Consider the following 26736-nt stretch of genomic DNA (forward strand, 5'->3'; position numbering starts at 1 on the left):
TCTTTTGATCGTTTTTCCTTTTTGTCATGGAATTGTCAGTTCGACTAATAAGTTTAAAAGTCCTTTTGGTATCTTTCGCCTCTCTTTTAGATTTTCATTTAGAAAACAGAAAATGATAAAATGATTTACCTCGAAAACACTCGTTATCCTTAAAGGGTGCACAAGAGGTATAACTATTCTTGTCCCAAGAAGAAGTGCAATCATAACCCCAGCATTTGATAACCAAAACATGATTCCGTAAGAATAAACTTCGCCAGGAAACCCTAACATCATAATCGATGACTCAAAGGATACCATCAAGGACAAGGCAACCGGAAGTATTGACATCTGTCGGTTTCCAACAAGATATTCGGAAGTAGTTTTCTGTTTTCCACCAGAAAAGGCATAATAAATTCCTATTCCTAATGAAATTATAACTGTGACTGCAAAGACTGCATAATCAGCTATCACAAACCCTGGGTGATCAGCTTGCATCTGTAATGAAAATATTTATGATTTATTTCATCAATGATAGCATTTGAGTCTTGTACTTAAATTAAGTTATCACTGTGTTTGCTAATTAGTGAATTGAAGGAGAATCTAATCTCATCGGAGGTTACTTAACCATAAATTTTAACCTAATGAGCATTTTTAAATTTTGATCATTTTGAGAAAGGCAATAGACAATTGAACTAAAAAAAAAAAAAATTCTACTAAAATGAATTGCATACGGTATCAGTTATCATGTTTCACAACAGGTTCATTAGCAATTAACATGTATCATGATTAAAAGTTATAACAGTGAATATATAGATTTAGGTGCATTGTTGAAAAACAACAATTCAACGCAAGTTACACAAAAGCTAGTTTTAGAGGAGGAAACTAGTTGCGCAATCTGAAAATATACAAAACAAAATATGTCTATTGATCAATAAACATCTGCATTTATATAAAATATAAATGTATATTTTACAGCTCATCTAAGTAGATTCCAATAACTACTAAAATGACATTTCGGTTGTTCGTTTTAGGTGCAAAGCGAAATATCAACAGTCTTAGTTGAAAGTTGAAAATCTGACTTTGAGGTCAAAAGTCAAATGGTAGCAACTATAGTACGAGGAAAATCGTCAAATGATGACATACTCGCCTGTCACATATTTCAAGGCTATGTTAAAATATAACACATAACAAAGTTCTGGCCCGGACAAGACTTTATGTAAAAGATGCAAGGATACGACTGTTATTTCACGGGTACAGATCATCTGTCATATAAAAAGTGCAGGTAAACACCCCTTGTTTTGATTCGCCTAGATGCCAAAACCGTGAGTCTGCATCAAAAGAAAGCATAGTTCTAACATAAGTGCGCTCATGTATAAAACAAATATATTTTGACAATCAAGTCTTATCATAATACAACAAATTTCAAAACATCATAATTATGCGTCTAACGATTACAAAGTTTATGTAGGGAATGCCTATATTTAAGATATTTATTTATCTTGAGGTTAAATTTCAAGGTTATATGCTATTCATAAAGAAGTTTTGGCCTACTGTAGTATATGAAACTCTAATTGGAAATCGGTAGCTAGCATATGTGAAAGACATGGTTACATTCAGAAGGAAAGTCAAAATAGGTTGCTACAGGAACAAGGGAGTACTTGAACTCTCGTCCATTATCAAATTCAGTACCCTTCAAGAGCAGCTGAGATCACCCCCAGTTTTTGGTGGGGTTCGTGTTGCTCAGTCTTTAGTTTTCTATGTTGTGTTTTTTGTACTATTGTTTGTCTGTTAGTCTTTTTCTATTTAAGCCATGGCGTTGTCAGTTTATTTTCGACTTGCGAGTTTGAATGTCCCTCTGGTATCTTTTGCCTCTCTTTCAGTAGTAATTTTGCCTTTTTGAACCATGTATGTACAAAACTGAACACATCTATTAGCTGTTGATATAATATCGTTAAGTTCAATTCTTTCAAAATATGCGTTGAGTATTCCTATATATTGCAGTAAGATCTTTGAATAGTGTCTTATCGGTACTTAAACTGATTTATAGTATATTCTACCAGCTATTGCTATCCCTTTATTAACACCTATCACCCTACGTCCTGTCTATACTTATATTTTGGCATTGCACAATATCATGCTTTTCTTTGGCTGTTTATGGCGTCTTTCAACAAAATACGTTGCATATGTACAGATGTTTTAGTCTATGAAAATATGATTCATAAGTTCATTATGAGCTATGAACTAGTATTCAATAACAACGATTTTTTAATTATCGGTACTCTGCGTCTTTTGTCTTTTTATTTGTTTTATTTTATCTGACGAGTCGTTTTGTTCTAAATACCGATCTTATGAGTCAAATATGTGGTAATGAATTATAAAAATGAAAATCGTGATCACGATTTTTTAAATTCGTGATCCTCAAATTGAATATATATATTTTTACAGCTCAAGAATTGGATTTCTTGCTTTCAGCTAAATAAGATATGAATAAGTTTTAATAGCAATTTTGAACTTCCTTTTCTTCTAAAATCTACAACTCACTATGACGAAGTTACGTGATAGTGAATTCGTTGATTTTTAGAGATCTAAATCTAGGTTTAATTATCTTCTAATTGTCGCCCTTATAATTCACATGATTTTACAGCTAGAAAGAAATATGAGTATGATGTCGCCTTCATTTCTAACATTGATAAATTTCTTATTTAAAAAAAAACAACTTTACCTTTCAATGGATTTCTTCTCCTTTTCTTTTTTTTGGGGTAGTAGAAATCTTTAAATATTTTTGGTGTCAAACTCTATCTGAACCGATTCAGTTCAGTAGTTGGTGACAATGATCGTGATTTTAATGCATAAGTTGATATATTTATGCCACATCAGCATCTCGTACGTCAAATAAATACTAATTTATACCAAAAGTGAATTAATTATTCGTGAACGTAACAAATTTTAATCATCAAAACAATCTATACACTATATATCAGTACTTGAAATAAACAATATCTTATATCTAGACATATTTTAACAACTGTAGACAGATAATTTAAGAATACTCCTGTGGCAAAAAGTCCGTTTTTGTTATGTAAATTTTCGAAAATAAATCATCAAAAATTCACAGTTCATATTTGTTAGCTGCTTTTATATCCTATTATTTTCTTACCGTTATCCCATTATTTCTTGTCTTCGTACGAACTCTGACAATTTTTGCCACAATATTGGGTCAATATTTACAAAAGTCGGTCTCTATTTAAAATTTGTTTTCACCATCTTTTAAACAATCATCCGTATTTATTAAAGCGCACACTTGAGCAAGCGTCTCCGTGTAGGGTAATAGATAATTTGCCATGGGATAGTATATAATAACACATAGCTGAGAGTGTGATAGAGCAGATTGTTACCCCGAGAAAACATTGTCAACTGAGGCGAAGCCGAGTTTGACAATGTTTGTTCAAGGGGTTCAAATCTGCTCTATCACCCTCTCAGCTATGTGTTATTTAATTTATCATACTGAATGTTCTTTTATTATTGTCTGTTACTGTTAGATTCTAAATCAAAAGTACTCAACTATGACATCACGTACATAATAACGTTACAGTTATTAGAAAACCAATAGAAGTGAAGCAAGATATATTTGTTTTTTACAGTCTATGAAAACATTCTGAGGCTAAAACGTAGAACTTGGGCATTGTCTTTAATTTATTGATGTAAATTCAATTCATTGTCTTTTAAATTATCGGTTTTTGATTGGTCTGCACGAGAGGGTGATATTAAAAAAATATCTCTCGCTGAGCCATGGGATAGAGTAAATTATTACCCTCTTATTATCCAATCAAAATCTTGCATTTTGACGTGAAGTATGATAAAGTGAATGGTCTCCCTCGTATTAACCAATCAAAATCTGGCATTTTGACATGAAGTATAATAAAAACAATTATCACCTTCAACTACGTCTTACATATTGGTTTTTCTGATAATCTACCATGATTTCCATAAGTAAAGGCAGAAGTATATGTTAGTTTTAATTAAAAAAAAATGAATAATTCATTTTAAAAAATTAAGCATCACAGAATATGTTGTTTATAAAGCTGAATTACTTGATTTATGAACTACACTTGTTCTTTCAGAAATCCTGTGGTATTTAGTTACAGCTTTCTTTTCAGTTGATTTTGAAGTCTGTTCATTTATAATCTTATCTTCAGTAAATGATGTAGGTATGAACGTACTCAAATTTGGGGTTTCAGTTTTAAGTGCTTCAGTATAGTTCTTGCGTCAAACAATGAAAACGTGGATTGCTTCTTGTTCAAAAGATGTAAACAGAAAACTCTTTCAAAGTTATTTAAATTGCAATTTGAAATAGTTTTGTTAGAATGATTTTATATAAACTTACTTTCCAACTGTTCATTACAATCATCGGCAAGATGCATTTTTGTAGAAATAATCCAGTGACTTTTTATTAGTTTTCTCTCTTCAGCACTAATATTTGCACTAAGAAAAAATGAAATCCATGAAGACTACACTTTGCTTCTAGTTTAATATAAGAAAGATGACTGAATATTGATGATGTCCCAGTTTATTATGATTGATACGTTTACTGTGTGATCTTCGACTAAGGTTACTTTTGGGGACCAGGTCCATAATTTCAATAGATGTTTCCTTGTCCTGATATCATTAAGACAATGCATCTGTGTCTTTTTAATTTTACAGAGTGCATCCTATTCCCGATTATGACATTTTGACCAAGTGTAGATCGTGGGGCGGGTGATGGATGCATAGCAGGTGACGCTTAACATGTCAACGCACCTGGTATCGCTCCTATTAAGAGTGCGTGCGATTCCCTAATTTTTTTTTTGTTACTTTGTTGTGTATTTCCGAAATCTATTGACGAGATCATTTTAACATCTGTAAACTACTATTGCCTAAATTAAGACCCGAGGAGATGTCCAATTTCGTGTTTAAAATCAGGGAGAACATGCTATGTTCTCAACTTTAATTTGCCTTTTTTTTCCCAAAGGTTGGTCTTTATTTAAATTTAATTCATGGTTTTGTTTATTAAGATATTGATACACCAAAATAGCATTTTTTGTTATTCCTTGGAAGCGGTACACATTATGTTCTTCCGAAACACTGCTAAAACTAATTTATATCTGCATGCACAAAAATCCAGAAATCTTGTATATCTTAAGGATAAATGATGAACAACTAGAGTCTCAAAAGAATATGTATTAGTCATCTGATATCTCTGAATAATATTGACAAATGTTCCTGCAGATTTTCAACATAAAATGTTGCTTTTTGCAACTAAAAGGAAAGGCCTTTCAAAAGCAGAAAACCCCCTTGGACACGCCATAAAAATATTGAGCATGAGTTTCCATACATCGCTCAAACTGCTTTTTCTGTGTTTTCAACGATAAACCTTTAAAAAAACCGCATATCTCACATGGTAATATATGTTTATTTACAACTAGTTTAACCCCCTATATTGATATAAAATACTTTTGTAACCTCGAAATTGTAATAGGGGAGGGGTTCTCCAAGAAGTTATGACGTAAACTTATCATTAGAACATTTATTTGCAACCATTTGACAATTTGGCCGGTTCTAAATAGGCCCTTTTGAGTTGTATGCTCTCAAACGTTTTATATTTTAGGCTTTCCAAACATTTGGTCACCAGTTTAGGTGATGAAAGTTATTTCATAAACACATGTTATGCGTAAAGAAATTATATCTTTTGCTTTTAACTACTGCTGGGTCGGTTCTCTTCCTGGTGAAATATCAGTATCGCGAGTATCATCCCCCCAGTAGTGAGTACTTCGGTACTTTAAAAAGATTTAAATGATATATTGTGTTTGAAAATGTTCAACTTTTAAAAGCATGTAATAAATTGTGCTTAAACTAAGGAGGTCACTACCTGAGGCAAAGTTGGCGTTCATCGTGAGACAATTTCGGCTTTTCTATTTAGGCCCTTTGTTTTTTGCTATCAAACGTTTGACACTTGTATTAGCTTTCCAAACTTTTGGTCACAAACTTATCTCTAGATGCCTTTTGGTTTTTTCAAGGATTTGTATATTAATCCTTGGTTTTTAGTGTTGTTTGCTTGCTATCTCGTGGACGTATATCCCCATACTCCTTTTGTTCGTACTGATGGAGGTTATTCCAGAAACATTCGTTTTTGTACTTAATCATATCATTTGTTTTACTACCATAAGGTTGGTACAGCTACTGAATAAACTTGTCATAGATACCAGGAATAAAATTGTGTACGCCAGACGTGCGTTTCGTCTACAAAAGACTCATCAGTGTCACTCGAATCAAAAAAGTTAAAATGGCCAAATAAAGTACGAAGTCGAGGAGCATTGAGGACCCAAAAATCCGAAAGGTTTTGATGGACTATCAGTGTCCAAGAGTTCGATACATCCAGTAGCGAGTGTATCGGTACTGGCATGCTTTGAATGATATATAGTGTTTGTAATAACGCTAAAACTATGGTTGCTATTTCCGGAGGCAAAGTAGACCCGAGACGATGTTGACTATTCTTTTAATTTATTAATGAATACGTCATGTAAAAATTAAAGTATAAACAAGTAGGAGGTAATAAGGTAAATAAATAAATAAATACTAGTAGATAAGAAAACAATAGCAGTGCTCTTATATAAATCCATATCCCTAAGTTAAAATTTCAAAACAATATTTGCATGATAATAGGCAGGCGAATATGTATAAAAAACATATAATGAATACAATAAATTAAAATAAAAGAATAATGTGTCTGAGGACACGAATATCCCCTCTCAATCTTGCTTATAATATGTGAAACGGAAGGACGCACGGAAAGACGGAAGGGCAGACAGACAGACGGACGGCCAAGGGGAACACTTAATGCCCCCTTCGCCTAGCGGCGGAGTCATACAAATTCCTAATTGGATGTTGTATACATATTATAAGTCATTTCATGAGGAAGGAGAAAAGTGTTTAGAAATGTCATTCTAGTTATGCCTGTTTGGTTTTTGTTTTTGAATGTTATATATTTTTGACTTTCTAAAATTTTGATCACGACCTTCCTGATGAATGTTATACAAGAATCATGTGCTGAGTGCATGGAAATTGTTCCATTTGTTTTTGATTCAATATAACGATGAAAACCAGTTTTGAAAAACCCTTAAATTTAAAGCATCGAGGATGCTGTAGGCCAGCCAATCTGACTTGAACGTCCATACATGTACATTATTACATACGGTCATGTCTTTGCAAATGTTTTATTCAAATCTATTGTTGGAAGCTCAGATTTGAAGTATTGAATGTGATATGCCTGCGACTTGTTTAAAATGTCCCTTAGTTTGTACAATTTTAGCTAGCAAAATTTGGTTATTTTATTAAATGAAGCATTAATCAACAGTTAAATAAACTTTAGTGGATAGTTTTCTCATTAGAAACCATACCACAGCTCCTCATTTTTATATTGGAAATGTCAACTGTTTTCACTTTGGATAACTGAGATTGAATGTTCACCCTGCAAGCTATCAAAATTTTATTTTTTTAGCCAGTTGGACTATTTTTCCTGTCTCGTTTTTAAAGCCTTTTTGTTAAGGCATTCAAATAGACATCGGAACTCAGGTCAACTGATTTTGTCCAAATAAGACTTATATGTGTTTGGACATTGTTTCTATTAACAACATTATCATTGAACTGTAGTCTGTCAATTGTGTGGAAGTTAGAGAGAGTCATGTTCCCTTAAAAAATAATGACCAGATAGTTACAATTATTTTTTTTAAATTGCTTCGCCGAGCGCAGCTGGATACGACCGCAGAGGTCCAACCCTGAACAGTTGGGGCAAAAATGGACACAATATTCGCGCTTGATAGAGGTCTGAATTTGGATTGTAATTAAATATTTGACACATAATAGGTTTCTGACACAGAATAACTGTAGTCAAAGAACTTAGAATTGGTTATATGATTTGAATTTATATTCAATTTTTTGCTTTTGTGCAATACACTATGCTGTTGCGAATTGAAATCCCCCCCAAAAAAAATTTTGTTTACCCCCCCCCCCCCCTTTTTTTTGCAAAAAAAGAAAAATTTGAAGAAATTTGCTTTTTTAATTTCTGAAATCTGAAATGAGAAAAAATTGTCCCCCCCTCACAATTTCTTTTTTACCCCCTCCCCCCCTTTTTTCCAAGAAAAAAAATTCTTTCCCTCAAGATATGGTCATATCTCAATTCAAATTTCCAATGGAGTTTGCAACCATAATTACCCATTTAAATACATCATAAAAGTCTTAAAATAGAAAATGACATACATAATCATGGCTAAAATTAATATTCCTTAATCAGCATTTTTAAATAGTAACTTCTAAAAATAAATTGACAGCTAATCACCTCAAGACAATATAACATTTCTTTATACATAATTTAAAAGCAATGTAAGGGAGGTAATCCAAACATAACATTGTACTTTTTTTTTAATTGTCCATTAACCAGGAAACCCTTGTTTTCCCCCTTTTTTTTTTGTCCCTAATTCCTAAACGATTTGAGCCATAACCCCCCAAAGCCAATCCTAACCATCCCTTTGTGGTATGGAAACGTGTGGTATAATTTCAGAGAGATCCATACACCGTTCCACAAGTTATTGTCTGGAAACTAGAAAAATGCTTATTTGGGCCTCTTTTTGGCCCCTAATTCCTAAACTGTTAGGACTATAACCCCCAAAATCAATCCCAACCTTCCTTTTGTGGTTATAAACCTTGTGTTTAAATTTCATAGATTTCTATTTACATTTACTAAAGTTATTGTCTGGAAACCAAATGTCTTCGGACGACGACGACGTGATACCAATATACGACCGCAAAAATCATATAAAAACCATCCCTTTCAGCTATAGAAATTATGTGAAAAAAAGTTTTAATTTTCTGCTGCAATTACAACTAAAACAGGATTCCGCTATTGTAGAGATAGAAAAAGTGTTGTGACAAATACACTATTGATATTCTGAACTCGAGCGTCTATGGTAAAATTAATCTGGTTTCTAACCTGAAAAAATTCAGTCATTGTATTCCCCTGTTCTACAATGGCTGTATTTTATCAAATAACATTAAATATTTCCAAGGAGCACTCAGTATTTTGAGAATTTTGTGAAATTTGAGAGTTCCTTTGCTGTAACTAGTTCAACAGTGGGACACACATAGCAAAAATATGATTTGGAACATTATATGGTTGTGCATCAAATACCATCTTTTCATCTTGACAGAGGACTGACACTGAGGACAAAATTGTTATTACATGAATTTTATTTCAGTCCAACAGTCATAATAAGGCTATAAGTAAGTGTTTGTAAAAAAGGATGTCCTATCCTCACTAGCAAGGGCATAAAAAATGTTAAAGCTTTTAAGTTACCCGTATATTTCTTTTGCAATTGTTGCTATATGAACCTTATTCACTATTGAATCTGGTAATGTTTTCTTTACAGTTTCTTGAACATATTTTGTTGAGTATTTGTCAGAAAAATGTATCAGTAATATATTTTCAACATTTTTGAACATATCAGCATTATCAGCAATTTCTTGTAAATGCATATGTCCTCGACCTCTGGCCTTCTGAATTTGATCTTTGCCTGGTTCTTGATCTATGTAGGTGGCCTCAGTTATCAACAGTTTAACTCTGAAGAGATCTTCTGTTGGCGGATTTGTGAAAACATCAAATGTTGTGTCACCTGAAAAAGTTTAGATCAGTTATTAATATGACTGAAAGAACATTGATCTGAACTAACTAAGTTTTTCAATTGTATAGTTTTAATCTTATCCTTATAAAATATAAGCATGGTGTATTGTTATATAGTAAAATATTTCACTATCTTCATTCAACTCAACTGCCGTAAGGATGGAATAAGTAATATTAAAACTCTATTAGGCTTCACAAAAGTCAGGTTTTCAATCCAATCATCATCAGATTTTGTCAATGTATACGTCATTTGTCAATGTATACGTCATTTGTCAATGTATACGTCATTTGAGAATAGTTTACACATATCTAATTGAAAGGTAAGATGACAAAGGTTTATATCTAAAACTAGCATAGGAGATAGTTTGTAGGCAGTTGATTATTATCCAACATTCATCAAACATTTTCTAATAATACTTAGTAATGAGAGAGCTTATATCCAATTTTGATTTCAGGGTGATGGTTCAATGATCAAGCTCAAAGTATGTTTAAGGAAAATAAAAGCTTGCTGATACAGTAGAACGCCAGTCTTGTATTTAATCTTCATTCCATATCATGCAATAATTTTAAACATTAAACATATTATATTTCCAATATTTGCGTCTATGATGAGTTTGGATACTGTAAATTGCTGCTTAAATCTGGGGTGTTGACTTTTAAATTGCTCCTCCATCGGAGTGGCTCTTGCCAAATTCGCTGATATGACACATAATTCTACTGCATTGTTAATCCTTGGTAAAATACAATGCTCCCCATTATCATCCTCTTAGTACAAGACTGTCTTTTGTGGGCACATGATTTTACCAATTGTGTCCAATTCAGGAATGTAACATTTAGACTAAGTGAATTCGCATGGCGGGTGTTGCGTTCTTACCAGGAGACGCTTACTCTGTCGACGCACCAATCTAACTCCTTTTGTGGTTCATGCGATTCTTTAAGTGTTTGTAACCTCGATTTGTCTCTTCTTAATTGATTTACGAGATTTGAACATCCGTAAACTACTGTCGCCTTAATTTACTTCGAAATATTTGTAGAAATTGTAAGTCAATTCTAAATAAATGATTGTTGAAAATAAATTGCATGCCATTTTCTTGATAGATGAAATAGAATATATAGCAATGAACTCTAGAATGATTTTCAATTCGGAACACAAAATATACATGTGTTTTTAAAAGCCAATTTCTTGGGTGTTTGTAGTTGCTCATTTCCCATAAAAGACAAACTTACCCCAAGAGGATTATAATGGAGAGCATCGTAGTTCACCAAAGGGTTATATTAGCCATATCAATAGTAGTTGTAGTGTGTGTCATATCAGAGGTGTTGGCAAGAGTAAATCTGAGGGTGGAGCAATTGAAAAGTATACATTAAGTCACCAACACAGATTATTGAATGAGATATTGAGATTCTTATGTAGCACATGCATTTCTATTTTAGAAATGTTCTATCATTATCCTATATGTATGGTACTCTTCATTGGCACGTCTATTTAGAACAGCTCTCAAAGAATCAATATAATTAAAGCTTTATTGCAAACACTTATTCAGACAACTTCGCAGTTAAATAATGAAAATTTTTGAACGCAACACTGGAGAATTGTTGGGCTCTAGGTGTTATTTACTTATTGCAGATGCATTGATGTCATCAAAACTGAATACGAAAAAGATGCATTTCGATTAAGGACTGAAAAAAAATATTTTCCAATCTTTTTCAGATGAACTGACGCTAAGTTATCTAACCTGTATATGCTAGTTCTGGTACATCATATTCATCATGAATCTGTACTCCACTTTTGACCAACTGTGCTATCTCCTGACTAGGCTTTCCAACAAATTCTTCCTTTAAATTCTTAACATTCTGGTACATCATATAACCCTGGCTTGGACAACGATGTGTTGTTGGAAAAGGTTTTATTTTAAGACCACTTGGCAGCTGTAAATAAGGAACCTTTTCATTACAAGAGTACACACGCTGAAATGTCTCGCCTGCTTTACTTATTGAATTTATGTTGATGGTCTGTAATATGAAGGTTTTACTACAAGTATCACCTAAAATTTACATTATCAATGTTGTATGAAAATGAGGTCATGGTCAGATGAACCATACCAGACAGACATGCACTCATTACAATCATACACATACATCAAATATAGCGGTCTTATGGCTAATAGTACCTTAGGAACAGATCAAACCACAAAATCTTAACATTGACCAATGAACCATGAAAGTAAGGTCAAGGTAATATGAACCCTGCCAGACGGACATGAACACCTTACAATCATTCAAATACATCAAATATAGTTTACTACTGCTAATAGTATCTGATAAACTGAAAAAACCATGAAAACTTATCATTGACCAATAGAACATCAAAATGAGGTCAAAGTCAAATGAAACCTGCCAGACAGACGCGTACACTTTACAATCATCACATTGTAGTATCTGAGAAATAGACCAAGCCACAAAAATTAACATTGTCCAATAAACCATGAAAATGAGGTCAAGGTCAGATGAAACCTGCCAGACGGATATGTACACCTTACAATTATTCGATACACCAAATATAGTTGACCTATTGCTTATAGTATCTGAGATACAGACTTAACCTTATTCAGGGATCCATGAAATGAGGTCGAGGTCATGTAGACTTTTCAAGAAACCCATATACCAAATATACTTGAGTATTTCTCAACAAAACAAAAAAAAACGGTATTTTTTTCCCCAAGCAGTCACTGAACCATGAAAATGAGATCAAGGACAAAGGCCATATGACAGACGGAAACGTAATAACATAAGGTATCTGCATACAAAGTTAGAAGTATCCAGGTCTTCCACCCTCTAAAATATAAAGCTTTATACAATTAGTTAACACCGTCGCCGCCAGATTGTAATTCCTATATATCGCATACTGCTACTTTTGTCGCAGGCGAAACAAAAACTAACTTTCTTTCTGCATATTTATGTCATTAATAAAAATAAAATTCATTACAGTGAAAATTACTTACATCTTGTGTAAATTTCTATGTTATGATAATCAAGACCACGTGCTTGGTATTTCTAATTATATTTATGAATGAAGACAAACACTAAAGATAGGTATCTACTTTTGAGTTACCATGATTCATGTTTCCCATTCTAAAAATACATTTGTGAAAGAATAAACAAAATATCTTTTCTTGATAAATAGCCGAAATTCTGGCAAAATTTGTCTGAATATTAAGATTCCAGATTTTTTTAAATGATAGTATATATCCAGACTACGACAGCAATGATTACTTTAAATCAGATAAAGTAAGTGTGCCAATTTATAGTGAAATCATAATTGGATAATTACTAAAATGTCAAATTATTGATTACTGAACAAACTCTTTAAAAATACATCTAGAAACATTATAATATTTGTTTAACGAGAATATACTTTTACTCTTTGGAAAAAGCTGTGAATTCGACCATAGATATAATAGCCATAATAATGGCTATTATATCTGTGGTTCGACATTGTAAAAGTTGTATATCTACATGTTCTATGGAAAATGTAGATGTTAAAATTCTGAAAATGTTCTTGTTAATGCTGATTCTGCATAAAAAGGTAACTAAATCCAACAATTTGAAAGAACAGTGATGAAATTTGATAATTATTTGTCACACCACTTTTTCAAAAATGACTTCAAAAAATTGCTCAATTTTCGTCTACAAAGACCGGGTATTTAGCTAAAAGAGTCACAATCTTTCTCAATTTACCAACAAAATTGCTGATTTTTTTGTATATTGGTAGGAAAATGGCAAAAGTTTACCTTTTTTTTTTAATAAATCGAAGACCTACAAATGATATTTCTCTAATTGTGAGGAGATAAAAATATTACAACCTTATTTCAATTAGAAATGACCCTTTAATCATTTTTGCGCCATATATTTGACACGTACATTTATAACTTCTCCCACTGGAGCTGGAATTATATTCATCTTTTCCAGTTCCGGAATATTCCCTGCAATACTGCCATACATCTTGCATAGTGAGTTAAGTGGTTCTACTAAATGGACAGGAGAGTAGTATTTAGCTGGCTTCATACCATATAATGACCTTTTTGCTGCATGTTGTGCAATACCAGATATATGATCCATGTGACCATGACTGTAAAATATGTATAATTAACTTTAGTCATGGATGAGAAAATAAGTATACTGACGGACTTAATTTGGTGATTGTTTTTACCAAACCATGATTAATCTTCTTATAACTGCTATTCGTGCTTACCGTACTTCTTTCTGTTTAGAAAAATTCAATACCTCCCTTGAGGTAATTGAACATTCCGGATTATTGATGTCGCACGAATTTATTAAACCGATATTTGAAACCGATGAATAGTTCCTTTTAAAGTTTTTTCCTTCGTGAAACATTTCTTTCAATCCATACCAACACTTTAATCAGTAAATACATGTTGCATTTCCACATTACCGCAATGAAAATCTGAATCAGGCCATAAGAATATTGCAGGCAGGAATACGTGAACATGCTTTTGCTAGACAATTTCAAATCAGAATCTATTCTTACTGTCCTTACAACAACGGTACAGGCAGACGGGATTTGTTGATGACCAGCCATGACCAGATCAATATGTAATAACGCTTCGTCAAAAATATTATAACGCAACGTCATTTGCGAGACATGCTTACGGCCGACTGTTTATCAAGTCGTTGAAAGTCAAGGCAGACACAACCACGCCATAAATGTTTCCCATATACTGAAATGCCAAAGAATCGACTGATGAAAAACGTTTGAAGCCTTAAAGTTTAAACTGCATGATTACCAAAACACACTGTAATGGGTGGGACAAAGGCAAAATCAGAATTTACAAAACAGAACTCAATATATGCCCAACAGAACTAATTGACCTTTCAGTCAATAATTTAGTCGTTAGGTTACGAGCAGTCATTGACTCGACGGTCTCACAACCATTGATAACTAATTTAATTTTGGATGTAACACTTCTTCTGATTGGCTGTAAGTTTTTTGTCTATCAGCTCATAGGCATAATTTTGTCACGTGAACGTGACGTCATCAACTTTTTTTTCATAATTTACTCCTTAAAATGGAATTTAAAATTAAATTATAAGGAATAACTGTAATATTTTTTTCTGTCTATTCGAAATAACCTCAAAAATGTGGTGCACACTTTTTAAATAACCCGCTACGCGGGTTATTCAGTGTGCACCCCATTTTTATGTTAATAGTATTTCTTCATAGACAGAAAAAATATTACAGTCATTCCATAAGGGGAAAACCAGGGTTTCAGTGCATACCACACGATTTGAACTATAAACATGACGTAATCAAACAATGAAGTAATGAATGAAATTCGTGTTTATACATTTATTTTACAAGAATTGCATATTTGAAAATGAGAATTAAAAAGAATAATCTAGTGTTGTTTTTTGAAAGTCCGTCAGTATATAAACTGATTGGTCTTAAATATAACTAGAGGCTCTCAAGAGCCTGTGTCGCTCACCTGTATTTACTGATGCTTTGGAAATCATGTAAAATAAGGTTAAAATCATAATTAATAGTATAAGATATTAGATATTATAATGATATCTAAGATAATAACAAACTAGAGGCTCTCAAGAGCCTGTGTCGCTCGATCACCTGTATTTACTGATGCTTTGGAAATCATGTAAAATAAGGTTAAAATCATAATTAATAGTATTAGATATTAGATATTATAATGATATCTAAGATAATAACAAAAAACTGCAAAATTTTTGTAAAATTACTAACTCAGGGGCAGCAACCCATCAACGGTTTGTCGGATTCGTCTGAAAATTTCAGGGCAGATAAATCTAAATCTGATGAACATTTTTGCCACCTGTCAGATTTGCTCTAAATGCTTTAGTTTCAGAGATATAAACCAAAAACTGCATTTTACCCCTATGTTCTATTTTTAACCAAGTCGGCCATGATGGTTGGAAGGCTGGGTCATCGGACAATTTTTTTAAACTAGATACCCTAATAATGATTATGGCCAAGTATGGTTAAATTTGTCTCAGTAGTTTCAGAGAAGAAGATTTTTGTAAAAGATTACAAAAATTTACAAAAAATTGTTAAAAATTGACTATTAAGGGCAATAACTCCTAAAGGGGTCGACTGACAATTTTGGTCAAGTTGACTTATTTGTAGTCCTTACTTTGCTGAACATTATTGCTGTTTAAAGTTTATCTCTATCTATAATAATATTCAAGATAATAACCAAAAACTGCAAAATTTCCTTAAAATTACCAATTCAGGGGCAGCAACCCAACAACAGGTTGTCAGATTTGTCTGAAAATTTCAGGGCAGATAGATCTTGACCTGATAATCAGTTTTACCCTATGTCAGATTTACTCTAAATGCTTTGGTTTCAGAGATATAAGCCAAAATCTACATTTTACCCCTATGTTCTATTTTTAGCCATGGCGGCCATCTTGGTTGGTTGGCAGGGTCATCGGACACATTTTTTAAACTAGATACCCTAATGATGACTGTGGCCAAGTTTGGTTAAATTTGGCCCAGTGGTTTCAGAGGAGAAGATTTTTGTAAAAAGCTAACGACGACGGACGACGACGACGACGACGCCGACGACGGACGACGGACGACGGACGCCAAGTGATGAGAAAAGTTCACTTGGCCCTTCGGGCCAGGTGAGCTAAAAATAAGGAAAGTGGTTTAACTACAAATGAGACAACTTTCCACCCGAGTCCAAATGGTGTGGATGTAAGGAACTATTATTGGTAACCGTATGAATCCCGAGTCCGTTCGCCTTAATTCACGTTCGCCCTTGGTCTGTTTGGCTTGATTTTTATTTCATTTTGTTGTCTTTTTGTATAATGCAAATTATTGGAATAGAGTATGTTATAAAAGTTTAATATAAATTTCGTCGATTTTTTATTTTGTACTGCTGCAACCACATGATCATTTTCCTTTGATTTCCACTGTAGAGAACAGGAATACAAGGTATTTAATATAAAACAACTGTCCAAGTTAGCTGTATGTATCTATCTTTATAAAAAGTTTCCCTTTTGATGTTTTACAATTCGTAACTTATTGCTTTTACTCGCTACTAGCTGACTTTTTTTTAATTTTAAAAATGTTATTTTCATTATTACGGTACGAGATAACTATAATTCATTTGTGTTTAATAACTCATCAGAGAAACCAGGCTTATCATTTTGTAACATTGTAAGAAGAGAATTTCTAAATGATTAAAGATGGCAATTTTTAAGGATTTCAACATAGTTTTGAGAGTTAAGTAATAACGTTCTATCGGAAGTCGTAGCTGTGTATTGTTTTTCACATACAAATTAATAGTAATTAATTTTGATAACACGGTCATGACATAGGCAAAATCTCTTTGTTCTTACTGTGCTATAATCTGGATAATGCACAGCTAAGGTGTGCATTAACTACCTCAGATATAGCGCACAGTTCAAAGGTACTCTTACCTTTAGGGGTGGATCCATGATTTTTTTCAAAAGCGTGTAATTCCATAAAATAGAAGAAATACCGCCGAGTGTAGCGTTTTTATGCTAAAGCATGATATATTTTCCAATCAAAGTCTGGTCGCCCTCTTCGCCCCCTCCTCGAATCCACTGACCTTGCAGTTAAGACATAGTTGATCAGTTAAAGATTGAAAAGTGAAACTTTTTTTTCTGTTTACTTTGCACTATCAATTTAGGTACAGCTCTCCTCGATTCATCTTCCTCTGAGCATAATCTTGACGGAAAGAAAAGCAATTAATCTATACTCAATAACCCTTTCAGTTATAAATTGTCATAGACCATTTTGAAAGTACATCAAACAGAACTAAAACTGTAGATGTGGGTTATACGTCAATAAGACAGCAATCAAACGGCAAAAACAACCTTGGTAAATCCAGAGGGCAACATATAGTTTTCGACAAAAGATAGGTGTCTACACAATATGTCAAGTTCTAAATCGTCACGAATTAATTTAATAAAATGCTCCGCTGGGGCGCAGCTTGATATGACCGCAGAGGTCTAACCCTGAACAGTTGGGGCAAGTATGGACACAACATTCAAGCTTGACACAGCACTGAATTTGGATTGTAATTAAATATTTGACACAGCAATGGTTTCTGACACAGAATGAATGTGGTCTAAGAACTTAAAATTTTTAATTTACCCTATTCAAACCATATTATTATGATTTGCTTTTATATATAAATCAGATATAACCAATTTAAAATGGAAAATTTGAAAGAAAAAAAAGGAAAAAAAATCCCCCCTCAAATTTTTTGAACCCCCTTATGATTCATCACCCCCAAACTCAATCCCAGCCTTCCCTTTGTGGTATGGTACCTTGCAGTACAATTTCAGAGAGATCCGAACACTTGAACACAAGTTATTGTCTGGAAACTAGAAAAATGCTTGTTTTTTGCCCCTTTTTTGCCCCAAATTCCTAAACGTTTAGGGCAATTACCCCCAAACTCAAACCCAGCTTTCCCTTTGTGATATGGAACCTTGCAGTACAATTTCATAAACATCCATACACTTACACACAAGTTATTGTCCTGAAACTAGAAAAATGCTTGTTTTTTTTTTGCCCCTTTTTGGCCCCTAATTCCTGAAATTTTGAGGCAATTACCCCCAAAGTCAATCCCAGCCTTCTCTTTTTGGTATGGTACCTTGCAGTACAATTTCAGAGAGATCCGAACACTTGAACACAAGTTATTGTCTGGAAACTAGAAAAATGCTTGTTTTTTTTTCCCTTTTTTGCCCCAAATTCCTAAACGTTTAGGGCAATAACCCCCAAACTCAAACCCAGCTTTCCCTTTGTGATATGGAACCTTGCAGTACAATTTCATAAAGATCCATACACTTACACACAAGTTATTGTCCTGAAACTAGAAAAATGCTTGGGTTTTTTTTTGCCCCTTTTTGCCCCTAATTCCTAAAATTTAGAGGAAATTACCCCCAAAATCAATCCCAGCCTTCTCTTTGTGGTATTGTACCTTGAAGTACAATTTCAGAGAGATCCATACACTTGAACACAAGTTATTGTCTGGAAACTAGAAAAATGCTTAATTTTGGCCCCTTCTTGGCCCCTTATTCCTAAACGTTATTGGCAATTACCCCCAAACTCAATTCCAGCTTTCCCTTTGTGATATGGAACCTTGTAGCACAATTTCATAAAGATCCATACACTTACACACAAGTTATTGTCATGAAACTAGAAAAATGCTTGTTTTTTGCCACTTTTTTGGCCCCTAATTCGTAAAATTTGGAGGCAATTACCCCCAAAATCAAAACCAGCATTCCCTTTGTGATATGGAACCTTGTGGTAAAATGTCAGAGAGATCCATACACTAACACACAAGTTACATCTGGAAGTTACAAAAATGCTCATTTTTGGCCCCTAATTCCTTAACTGTTGGTACCATAACCCCCAAAATCAATCCCAGCCTTTCTTTTGTGGTATTGAACCTTATGGTAAAATTTCATAGAAGTCCGTTCACTTAAACTAAAGTTAGAGTGCGAAAACTAATGTGTCTTTGGACGACGACGATGACGACGACGGACGACGACGACGCCAACGTCATACCAATATACCACCACAAAAATTTTTTTGCGGTCGTATAAAAACAAATTTGGCAAGCACAATATTTCTGTATCTCTTCATAATGAGTATGAATTAAATGACTAGCTCTAGTCACCAGTTGCATTAGATGTAAGGGTTGAAGATTAATTGTTTCCCTTTTCTACATGTATGTATTGTGTTAAAATTATTTTAATCGAGACAGTTGCCACAGTGACCTCAATGAAAGCTACATGTATGCCACTGATTCCCTTCTTCCCTATTTTCAAATATTTCAGTAATGTTTAGAATACAAATTCATTATTCGACCAGATTTATTCTACGAACTTAATTTGTGACAGTCAGTGTTCTCCAAAACACATTTTAGCAACAAAGCAATGTGATGCCATATTGCTTGAGTGCGATGCTATATTGCTTGAGTGTGATGCCATATTGCTTAATTGTAATGCCATATTGCTTGAGTGTGATGCTATATTGCTTGAGTGTGATGCCATATTGCTTAAGTGTAATGCCATATTGCTTGAGTGCAATGCTATATTGCTTGAGTGTGATGCCATATTGCTGGAGTTTGATGCTATTTGAAATGATCTTCTTTATAGATTGTGTTATGGATGTGATAGTGTAATTTTTAGAAACATAATATTTCAAAATTCCCTGTTAACCAGGATGTTATATAAGGTTTGTGTGAAGAACACTGTCAGTATTATCATTCTTAACATGCAGCACTTAATTAACACATGCCTTTTTTGAAAACCAGAGTGAACGGCAGTTTATATCTCTTCAGTGGCGGATCCAGAGGGGGGCGTAGAGGGCGTACCCCCCCCCCCCCCCCTTTGCTTGAACTCTTTTTTTTTTATTGTAAAATGATGAATCAGACTAGACTTCGTGAACTTTGCCATTTCCCGGTCGTGTATTTAATTTTTATGCGACAATTCTTTACTTATCATGCTTATAAAGATATTTTTCGCTTGTATTTACTGTAATATATTATTGATTATGTCAGTCATATGTTTCGCTACGGTGGAGTTGATCTGTACTTTTGAAACGTCACTCAGTCATTTTGAAATTCAAATTACAGTAACACATTGCTTAGGCGGAGGATGATAAGCATGACGCCTTCAAAGCGACAAAGGATTGAGCAAGAACGTATTGACTTCTATTTCATATTTCCACTCAACAGAAAGTAATACTCTATTACACTCTCATGAAGAAAAAAAGTTCCACGGCAATATTATTTACCTACGAAAATATGTTTAACCCCACACGCCCCAGCCAATTAATAACATTGCTGAATAATGATCCCCAGTCGGTAAGCTCTAGATATATTTAAAGTCTAAGGTACGGACCATTTGATTTGATAGGGCAGTCTGAGATATTTTAGAGAAAAAATTCTTACCCTGATTTTTGCCTTAAACAAAAATTCTATCCGTATCTGTAATGAAAACAATTATCGTGTTCCCTTTTTTGCTATAAGAAAAAAAAATCCAACAGAATTATTCAGCATTAAATGAACATGGTGAATAAAAAACGGGCGTAATTTTTTTTTTTGGGGGGGGGGGGTTGCATGTAAATCCCATATCTGACCGGAATGTCTGTTTCGCCGAACTGGTATACTGAATACTTTTTTCAAGGCCCAACTGCAACCTGCCTGCTGGGTGTGGCCTTTATGTCTCCATTTGTCGACCGTCATTCACAACTTCGTTGTCATTTGATTTTCAGACTCATTCGTAGCCGTTGGTTGATTTGGAACCCCTCACTTCCCTTGTTGAGTGAAACATTTCAACCAAAAATTTGGATAAAAATTGCTTGTTTGTCTTTGTTCGTGTCGGTCGTATTATAAACTTCAATGAATAGCCTTATATCATGTTTACAACAAGCAGTGGCGTAGCTACCATTGACGCAACGACGCACTTGCGTGCACAAATGTAATGGCCCCAAAAAAAATCATAATTAAAAAATCATAGCAGTCAAAAAAAGAAAGAGTGCGATTGACTGTCACTTTGTATATATAGGTGTTTCAACTTGTCAGAAAGGTTTCCGTGTTTTCTATCAGTTCAGTTTTGTTGTGCGTACATCGGTACATGTATATACAATTTTTAGACCATCTACTAATTTAAAACGAACTACGAGATCGTCTTGTCAATTCGGAAGAACGTTTTCTTGCCCAGATGCTTCTTCCAAACAATCTGAAAAGTTTGAATCGGGACCATCAAATTCGCATATTTCGCGCCTACGAGTCCGATATTCAATCAGAAGATCAGTTTCTTCTCAAAATTAAAAGGTGGGTTGCGCGATGGAATATTTATCCATCTAAGAAACCAGACCATCTCTGTGCAACACTGAAGATGACGCCGAAAGAACTTTGCCCAAATATATTCTGTATTCTGCAAATACTTCTCACCATGCCACCCTCAACCTCTACTGCTGAACGCTCTTTCAGCGCTCTGAAACGCGTAAAAACGTATCTGAGATCGCCCATGGGACAAGAAAGACTTTCTTCACTTGCACTGCTGCACGTTCATTCTGATTTTGACATTGACACTAAAGAAGTTATTGACACGTTTAACAATGCTAGGTAAATGAAAATGTTACTCTCCTAAAGGACCTCGGTTGTTAACTTCAGTCTTACATACGGTCTTACATACGAACGTCACATTCATATATCACCAAATTAAAAATTCATTGTTTGAATTGCTTTGTTTTCGTATGTTAACATATATGTCATGAGAGGATCCAGTTCTCTAGCCCTTTCTTTCTTTGAAGCATAATAAATTGGCGAGCATTGCAAAGTTTTTAGAATTTTTTAGTCAGTTTTAGGTCTTTGATTTGATATACTAGTATAGCAAAACACTCAACTGTGCATACTTCACTTCAAAATTAACCATCTTAGATCGAAAAAAGATTCATTTTCTGTAAAAAAGGGTCCAAAATTTTTTTCACCTCGCTCCGCTCGGCGAAAACTTCTGCGTGCAGATCATTATAAGTCTAGCTACGCCACTGACAAGTAATCTGTGAGGTTATGCTAACTAACCATACAACAAACGAGAATTTTCCATGTCCATTTTTTACTGACAAATCCCACATCAAATATATTAGTACATAGCTTTAGATCCATTCAATCATTTTATAATAGACAACTAATGGGGAGAATGCGGCATCAAAAATGTCCAACCCAAGCTTACCGGCACTTTAACTATAAAATATACATACCCCACGTTAGGAACCATCACTAAAAATGTGCATTTTCACTTATTTTATGTTTTGTAGCCAAAAAAAAGGTCGAACAAAATTTTCATACTACGCCCCCCTTTCCAAAATCCTGGATCCGCCCCTGCTCTTTTAGTCTATGGTTTAGCTGATGCAAATTATTTGATGTATTTTTCTTTAAAATTTGCTAGTGGATTATATCATTACCATTTCATACATATAAAATTGCCTATTAGGAAACACTTTAATAATCTCCTAACATCATTCAGACTGGCAGACATTTAATGTGACCAGATTGATTTCCCTTAGTAAAGGGGGAGCTTGTATACTTAATATTGACATATACTATACTGAAGGCAGAAACCTTTTTTGAAGAAAAATTATTTTGTACCAGTGTTCAGAAAGGTTTTTAAATTATCAAATGTTAAAAATTCATTGTGAAAAATCTAATTCATCAGTCATAGTGCAACTATCAATCATTTTACCAATTAAGGTAAAGGAAACTAACTCAAACTCACTTAATTGTTCTAACAAAAATTATGGGGTCTCTTTTTAAAAATATGATTATTCCCCCTGTACACATAAACAAATTGGAATATATATGGTCAATACTAAAGGTATGCCAAATATTAATTTGACATGTATTCAATATTGAAATTTAATTGCCAAAGACCTCTATTTGTAGTTTAAGATTGGGAATTATGTCCCTTTCGTTGAAACTTTTACATTCATCATAAAAATAAGACAAGTAAGAAATTTGACATCATCAGTATGCAACAAACTTTCTGTTTAATGTAATCTTATTAAGATTTATACATTGTATACCAATACTATTTGAATTTTATTTGATATACATGTATTTAACCAATTAAATGACAAGAACTGAGAACATTTTTGGTTATTTGGGCCTACATTGTACATGAAGGATGAATCTCCCATTAAGTCTGACTTGTGAAATCATTATTTCCTCATATTATGTTCATCTAATGTTGTGATATTTGCACAGTTGACTTCAGAAAAATCGAACCTTACTGACTATATATATAAATATAATTAATACTACAGTGATATTGTTTGCCTTAAATTAGTGGAGAATAAAGGCTTTTTCCCCTGGAGAAGAATCCCAATTTGAAAAAAAAATGGCTTAAAATTATTCCCAAAAAGACAACTTTTTCCCAAACAGTGCAGTCTCAGAAGTAATTGTGCATGAATACAAACTGAAAAACACTCATTTATACATTTTTCATGCCTAAAATGACTGTATGTGCAGATTTGAGGGTCTATTTATGTATCATCACTGACAAAAAGGGGTCTTATTTCAAAGCAGGGTTTGACTCTTGAAAGGGTAAATTGAAGTTTCAGTCAAATTCATGGTTTATTCTAAATTTCCCAATTTGATGAAAATTACGCATATTTTCCCAATAAAAAAGGGTAGAGGTAGTTTTGAAAAAAGCCAACAATATCACTGTACTAATGCTCACATGCATTTGCTTTTCCCTCTTCAGTTTGTAAACCCATATTTTCAATTTGTTTATCAGCTGCTTTGATGCCCTTAAGCAGACACTTGCTGCCAACCTTAAGCCAAGGGCACATTATCAATGGAGTCTCATGTTTATATCATACTCTTCCAGCAACACAAATTTATTGATCATGTACATACAAAGTATGATATACAAGCTGAGGCGGGGGCTCGGGCCCCCTTTTGGAGCTTCATATACAATGTATGATAAATGCATAGACTTTTAACAAGTATTACTACAAACCTTGGATTACCAGGGTCCCCCTTTCTCAAAATCCTGGATCTACAACCAACAAGTTTTAATAAATTGAAAATCAACACAAATATTAAAATGAATGCAGAAGATATTCATTCTTTATTGTCATTAAGTTTGTACCCTGGGAGAAAATAAAGTTGTTCCATTTGACATGTTTGAATAACGAATTAAATATTAATTTTAATATGTGGCTGAAATTGACATCAACATGTTGATCTCTTATATTTACTTTGAAAAAGTGGTGCTCCCTGAATTTAAAACAAAAGTTTAATATATAATCATGTGACAGTATACCTGAAGAAGACTAAATTGCTGGACACACTGCTTCTACATGAATATCCCAAATCAAATGTGAGTGTGGGGCCATTGGTTTTAATGACAACACAAGTTTCTACTCCTGAAATTGACCATGGAAAAACTGAATAGTTCCCAATCTGCAACCACTCATCTGTCATCTTAGTTTTGTATTTTGTTTTGATTCGGACAAAAGTTTTGTTGTTAACGGAAAAACTTGAGACTTTGTTTTGGGCGGTTCTACTTGCAACGTTTGAGAAGAATTGTGCACTGTCGGTGAGACATGTTCTTACAACATGTCCTGAAAGTTTGCAGAAAGTATTTGAAATCATATGTAACTATTATTATCATTTAGTAAACAAAAAATCGAATCGATAAGTCTAGAAGCCTTCCGATTGAAGGCGCGAATAATATTCAAGTCATTCCCGAATATTAAATTTCATGTTCAAATTCCGTGTTTTTAGGAATAAGTCTAGTTGCAAATTATTGGAGTCTTTGACATTTGTTGGTAGAAAGCTTGAATACAAAATATATATGTCTTAACCGAAAATTAAAAAAAAGTGTTTCCTGTGCAAGCTTTAAGTTTTCCTGGGGCATCAGTTGTTTTGTTTGATTAAACCAGTAGCATATATACATGTATTTCAGTCATGGTGATGTCATAGTTCTCCAGAATAAATTACAGCTGGGAAAATTGGCATTCGGACAAAATTGCATACAAAATTATATTTGCAATAAACGCGAAGAAACTAGATTATGATCAATGCTCCGTGTTGTAGGCCGTACCTTGACATATAATGGTTTACTTTTATAAATTGTAACTTGGATGGAGAGTTGTCTCATTGGCACTCATACCACATCTTCCTATATCTATGAATGGAAAAGTAGTTTTCAGTTTTAGCCACTCGTCACGTTTGCCTGAAAATTAGGATTTATCAGTGAATTGAAAATGGAAAATCATACGACGTATACATCTTTGAGTAATCTAAATACAAAGGTTTAAAGTTTTGAACGGTAGTGTCTGATTAAATATACGTGATAATTCGTTAAAACCTGTACCTCTGTTAACTTGATCAACATATCCTTTTTTCTATATTTAGGTTAATAAATACAACTTACGGCAAACGACAGTAGCTTAGCCTAGAATCTCCAAACAAATAGATTATTGCTTTTAAACAAGTTAGCCTGTCAAAAATCAATAAAATCTTGACGTTGTCGTTTTGAATTATTGCAGATATATTTATGTGTTTGTATATTTAGAGAAATGTACAGCAACAACTTCTTAAATATTTAAATGCTAGTAGAATGTAAGTGTACGTGGGGTGTATTGATTAAACCATGGAAGTAAAATAAAGTCAATATAATACTTCCATGATTAAATTGATTGATTGTTGGTAAATAATTGTCCAGCGGAAAATAGTCTGTGGATATTTAGAACATGAATTGTTTTCGCCCTGAATGACAATATTTGACATGGAGACTCAATTTTGTCATAGACGGAATATGACGATAAACCGATAATATATAAGTATCGATTATTTTTTGTGATTCGCGTGGAAATAAGGGAATAATGGCATACAACTGGACAACGATATTTCATTGCCATGAAGTTATAGCAGGGTCAGACAATTCATCCTTTTGTAGCACCCACGATTTTAAGTAGCACGATTCTCTTCTTTAACACTCAGTTATGGTCCGCTGCCATTTTAAGCTCCCTTGTTTTAACGGGTCATGTGATCTTTTTTCATCACTTGGCATCCGTCGTCTGGTGTCAGTCGTAAAGTTTTTCAAAGATCTTCTCCTCTGAAACTACTGAACCAAGTTTAAACAAACTTGGAATGAATAATCCCAAGTCAGTCAACAAACATGGCCGCCATGGCTAAAAATAAAACATATGGATTAAATGCATTAATTGTCTTATAACTTGGAAAACCATAATAGATAAAAAAGAAAATCTGTCTGTGGCAAAAATTCTTAAATTGTCAAAATCTACCTTCTTTCTATTTTCACCAATATTATCAGATGAATCCTTTAGTTATATGATCCTAAGGTGTTATTGCCCTTAGCGGACTATTTTTTACTAATTTTCATATCTTTGCCCATTATCTCAAAAATTATGTTAACACGTTTAACCCCGCCGCATTTTTGCGCCTGTCCCAAGTCAGGAGCCTCTGGCCTTTGTTAGTCTT

General features: G+C 33.6%; 2 protein-coding genes across 2 annotated transcripts in view; both read right to left on the reverse strand.

The window, feature by feature from the left end:
* The window catches only part of LOC127738007 (sodium-coupled monocarboxylate transporter 1-like), a 47564-nt gene extending 47090 nt beyond the window's left edge, over nt 1-474 (reverse strand). The window contains exon 1 of the mRNA XM_052249015.1: nt 130-474. Within this exon, the coding sequence (XP_052104975.1) occupies nt 130-474 (345 nt within the window). The remainder of the gene's footprint in view (nt 1-129) is intronic.
* An 8766-nt stretch (nt 475-9240) lies between these two features.
* On the reverse strand, nt 9241-24920 carry LOC127738009 (uncharacterized). Its single transcript, XM_052249018.1, has 4 exons — nt 24551-24920; nt 13610-13817; nt 11425-11617; nt 9241-9680 (listed from the first exon to the last, which is right to left on the reverse strand). Exons 1-4 carry the CDS (start codon nt 24880-24882, stop codon nt 9361-9363), a joined length of 1053 nt encoding a protein of 350 aa, XP_052104978.1. The 5' UTR covers nt 24883-24920; the 3' UTR covers nt 9241-9360.
* Between the last annotated feature and the right edge of the window lie 1816 nt (nt 24921-26736).

This window comes from Mytilus californianus, unplaced genomic scaffold (assembly GCF_021869535.1).
Source record: "Mytilus californianus isolate M0D057914Y unplaced genomic scaffold, xbMytCali1.0.p SCAF_4, whole genome shotgun sequence".
Taxonomy (NCBI): domain Eukaryota; kingdom Metazoa; phylum Mollusca; class Bivalvia; order Mytilida; family Mytilidae; genus Mytilus; species Mytilus californianus.

What these genes read in the sequence shown, in the direction of transcription:
- LOC127738009 (XM_052249018.1), bottom strand. Translation starts at nt 24,882, where the DNA reads ATGATTTCAAATACTTTCTGCAAACTTTCAGGACATGTTGTAAGAACA. An exon ending in AGCAATTTAGTCTTCTTCAG is followed by an intron (nt 13,818 to 24,550) that starts GTATACTGTCAC and finishes CATATTTTACAG; the next exon opens with TCATGGTCACATGGATCATA. An exon ending in ACCAGAACTAGCATATACAG is followed by an intron (nt 9,681 to 11,424) that starts GTTAGATAACTT and finishes AAACTTTTTCAG; the next exon opens with GTGACACAACATTTGATGTT.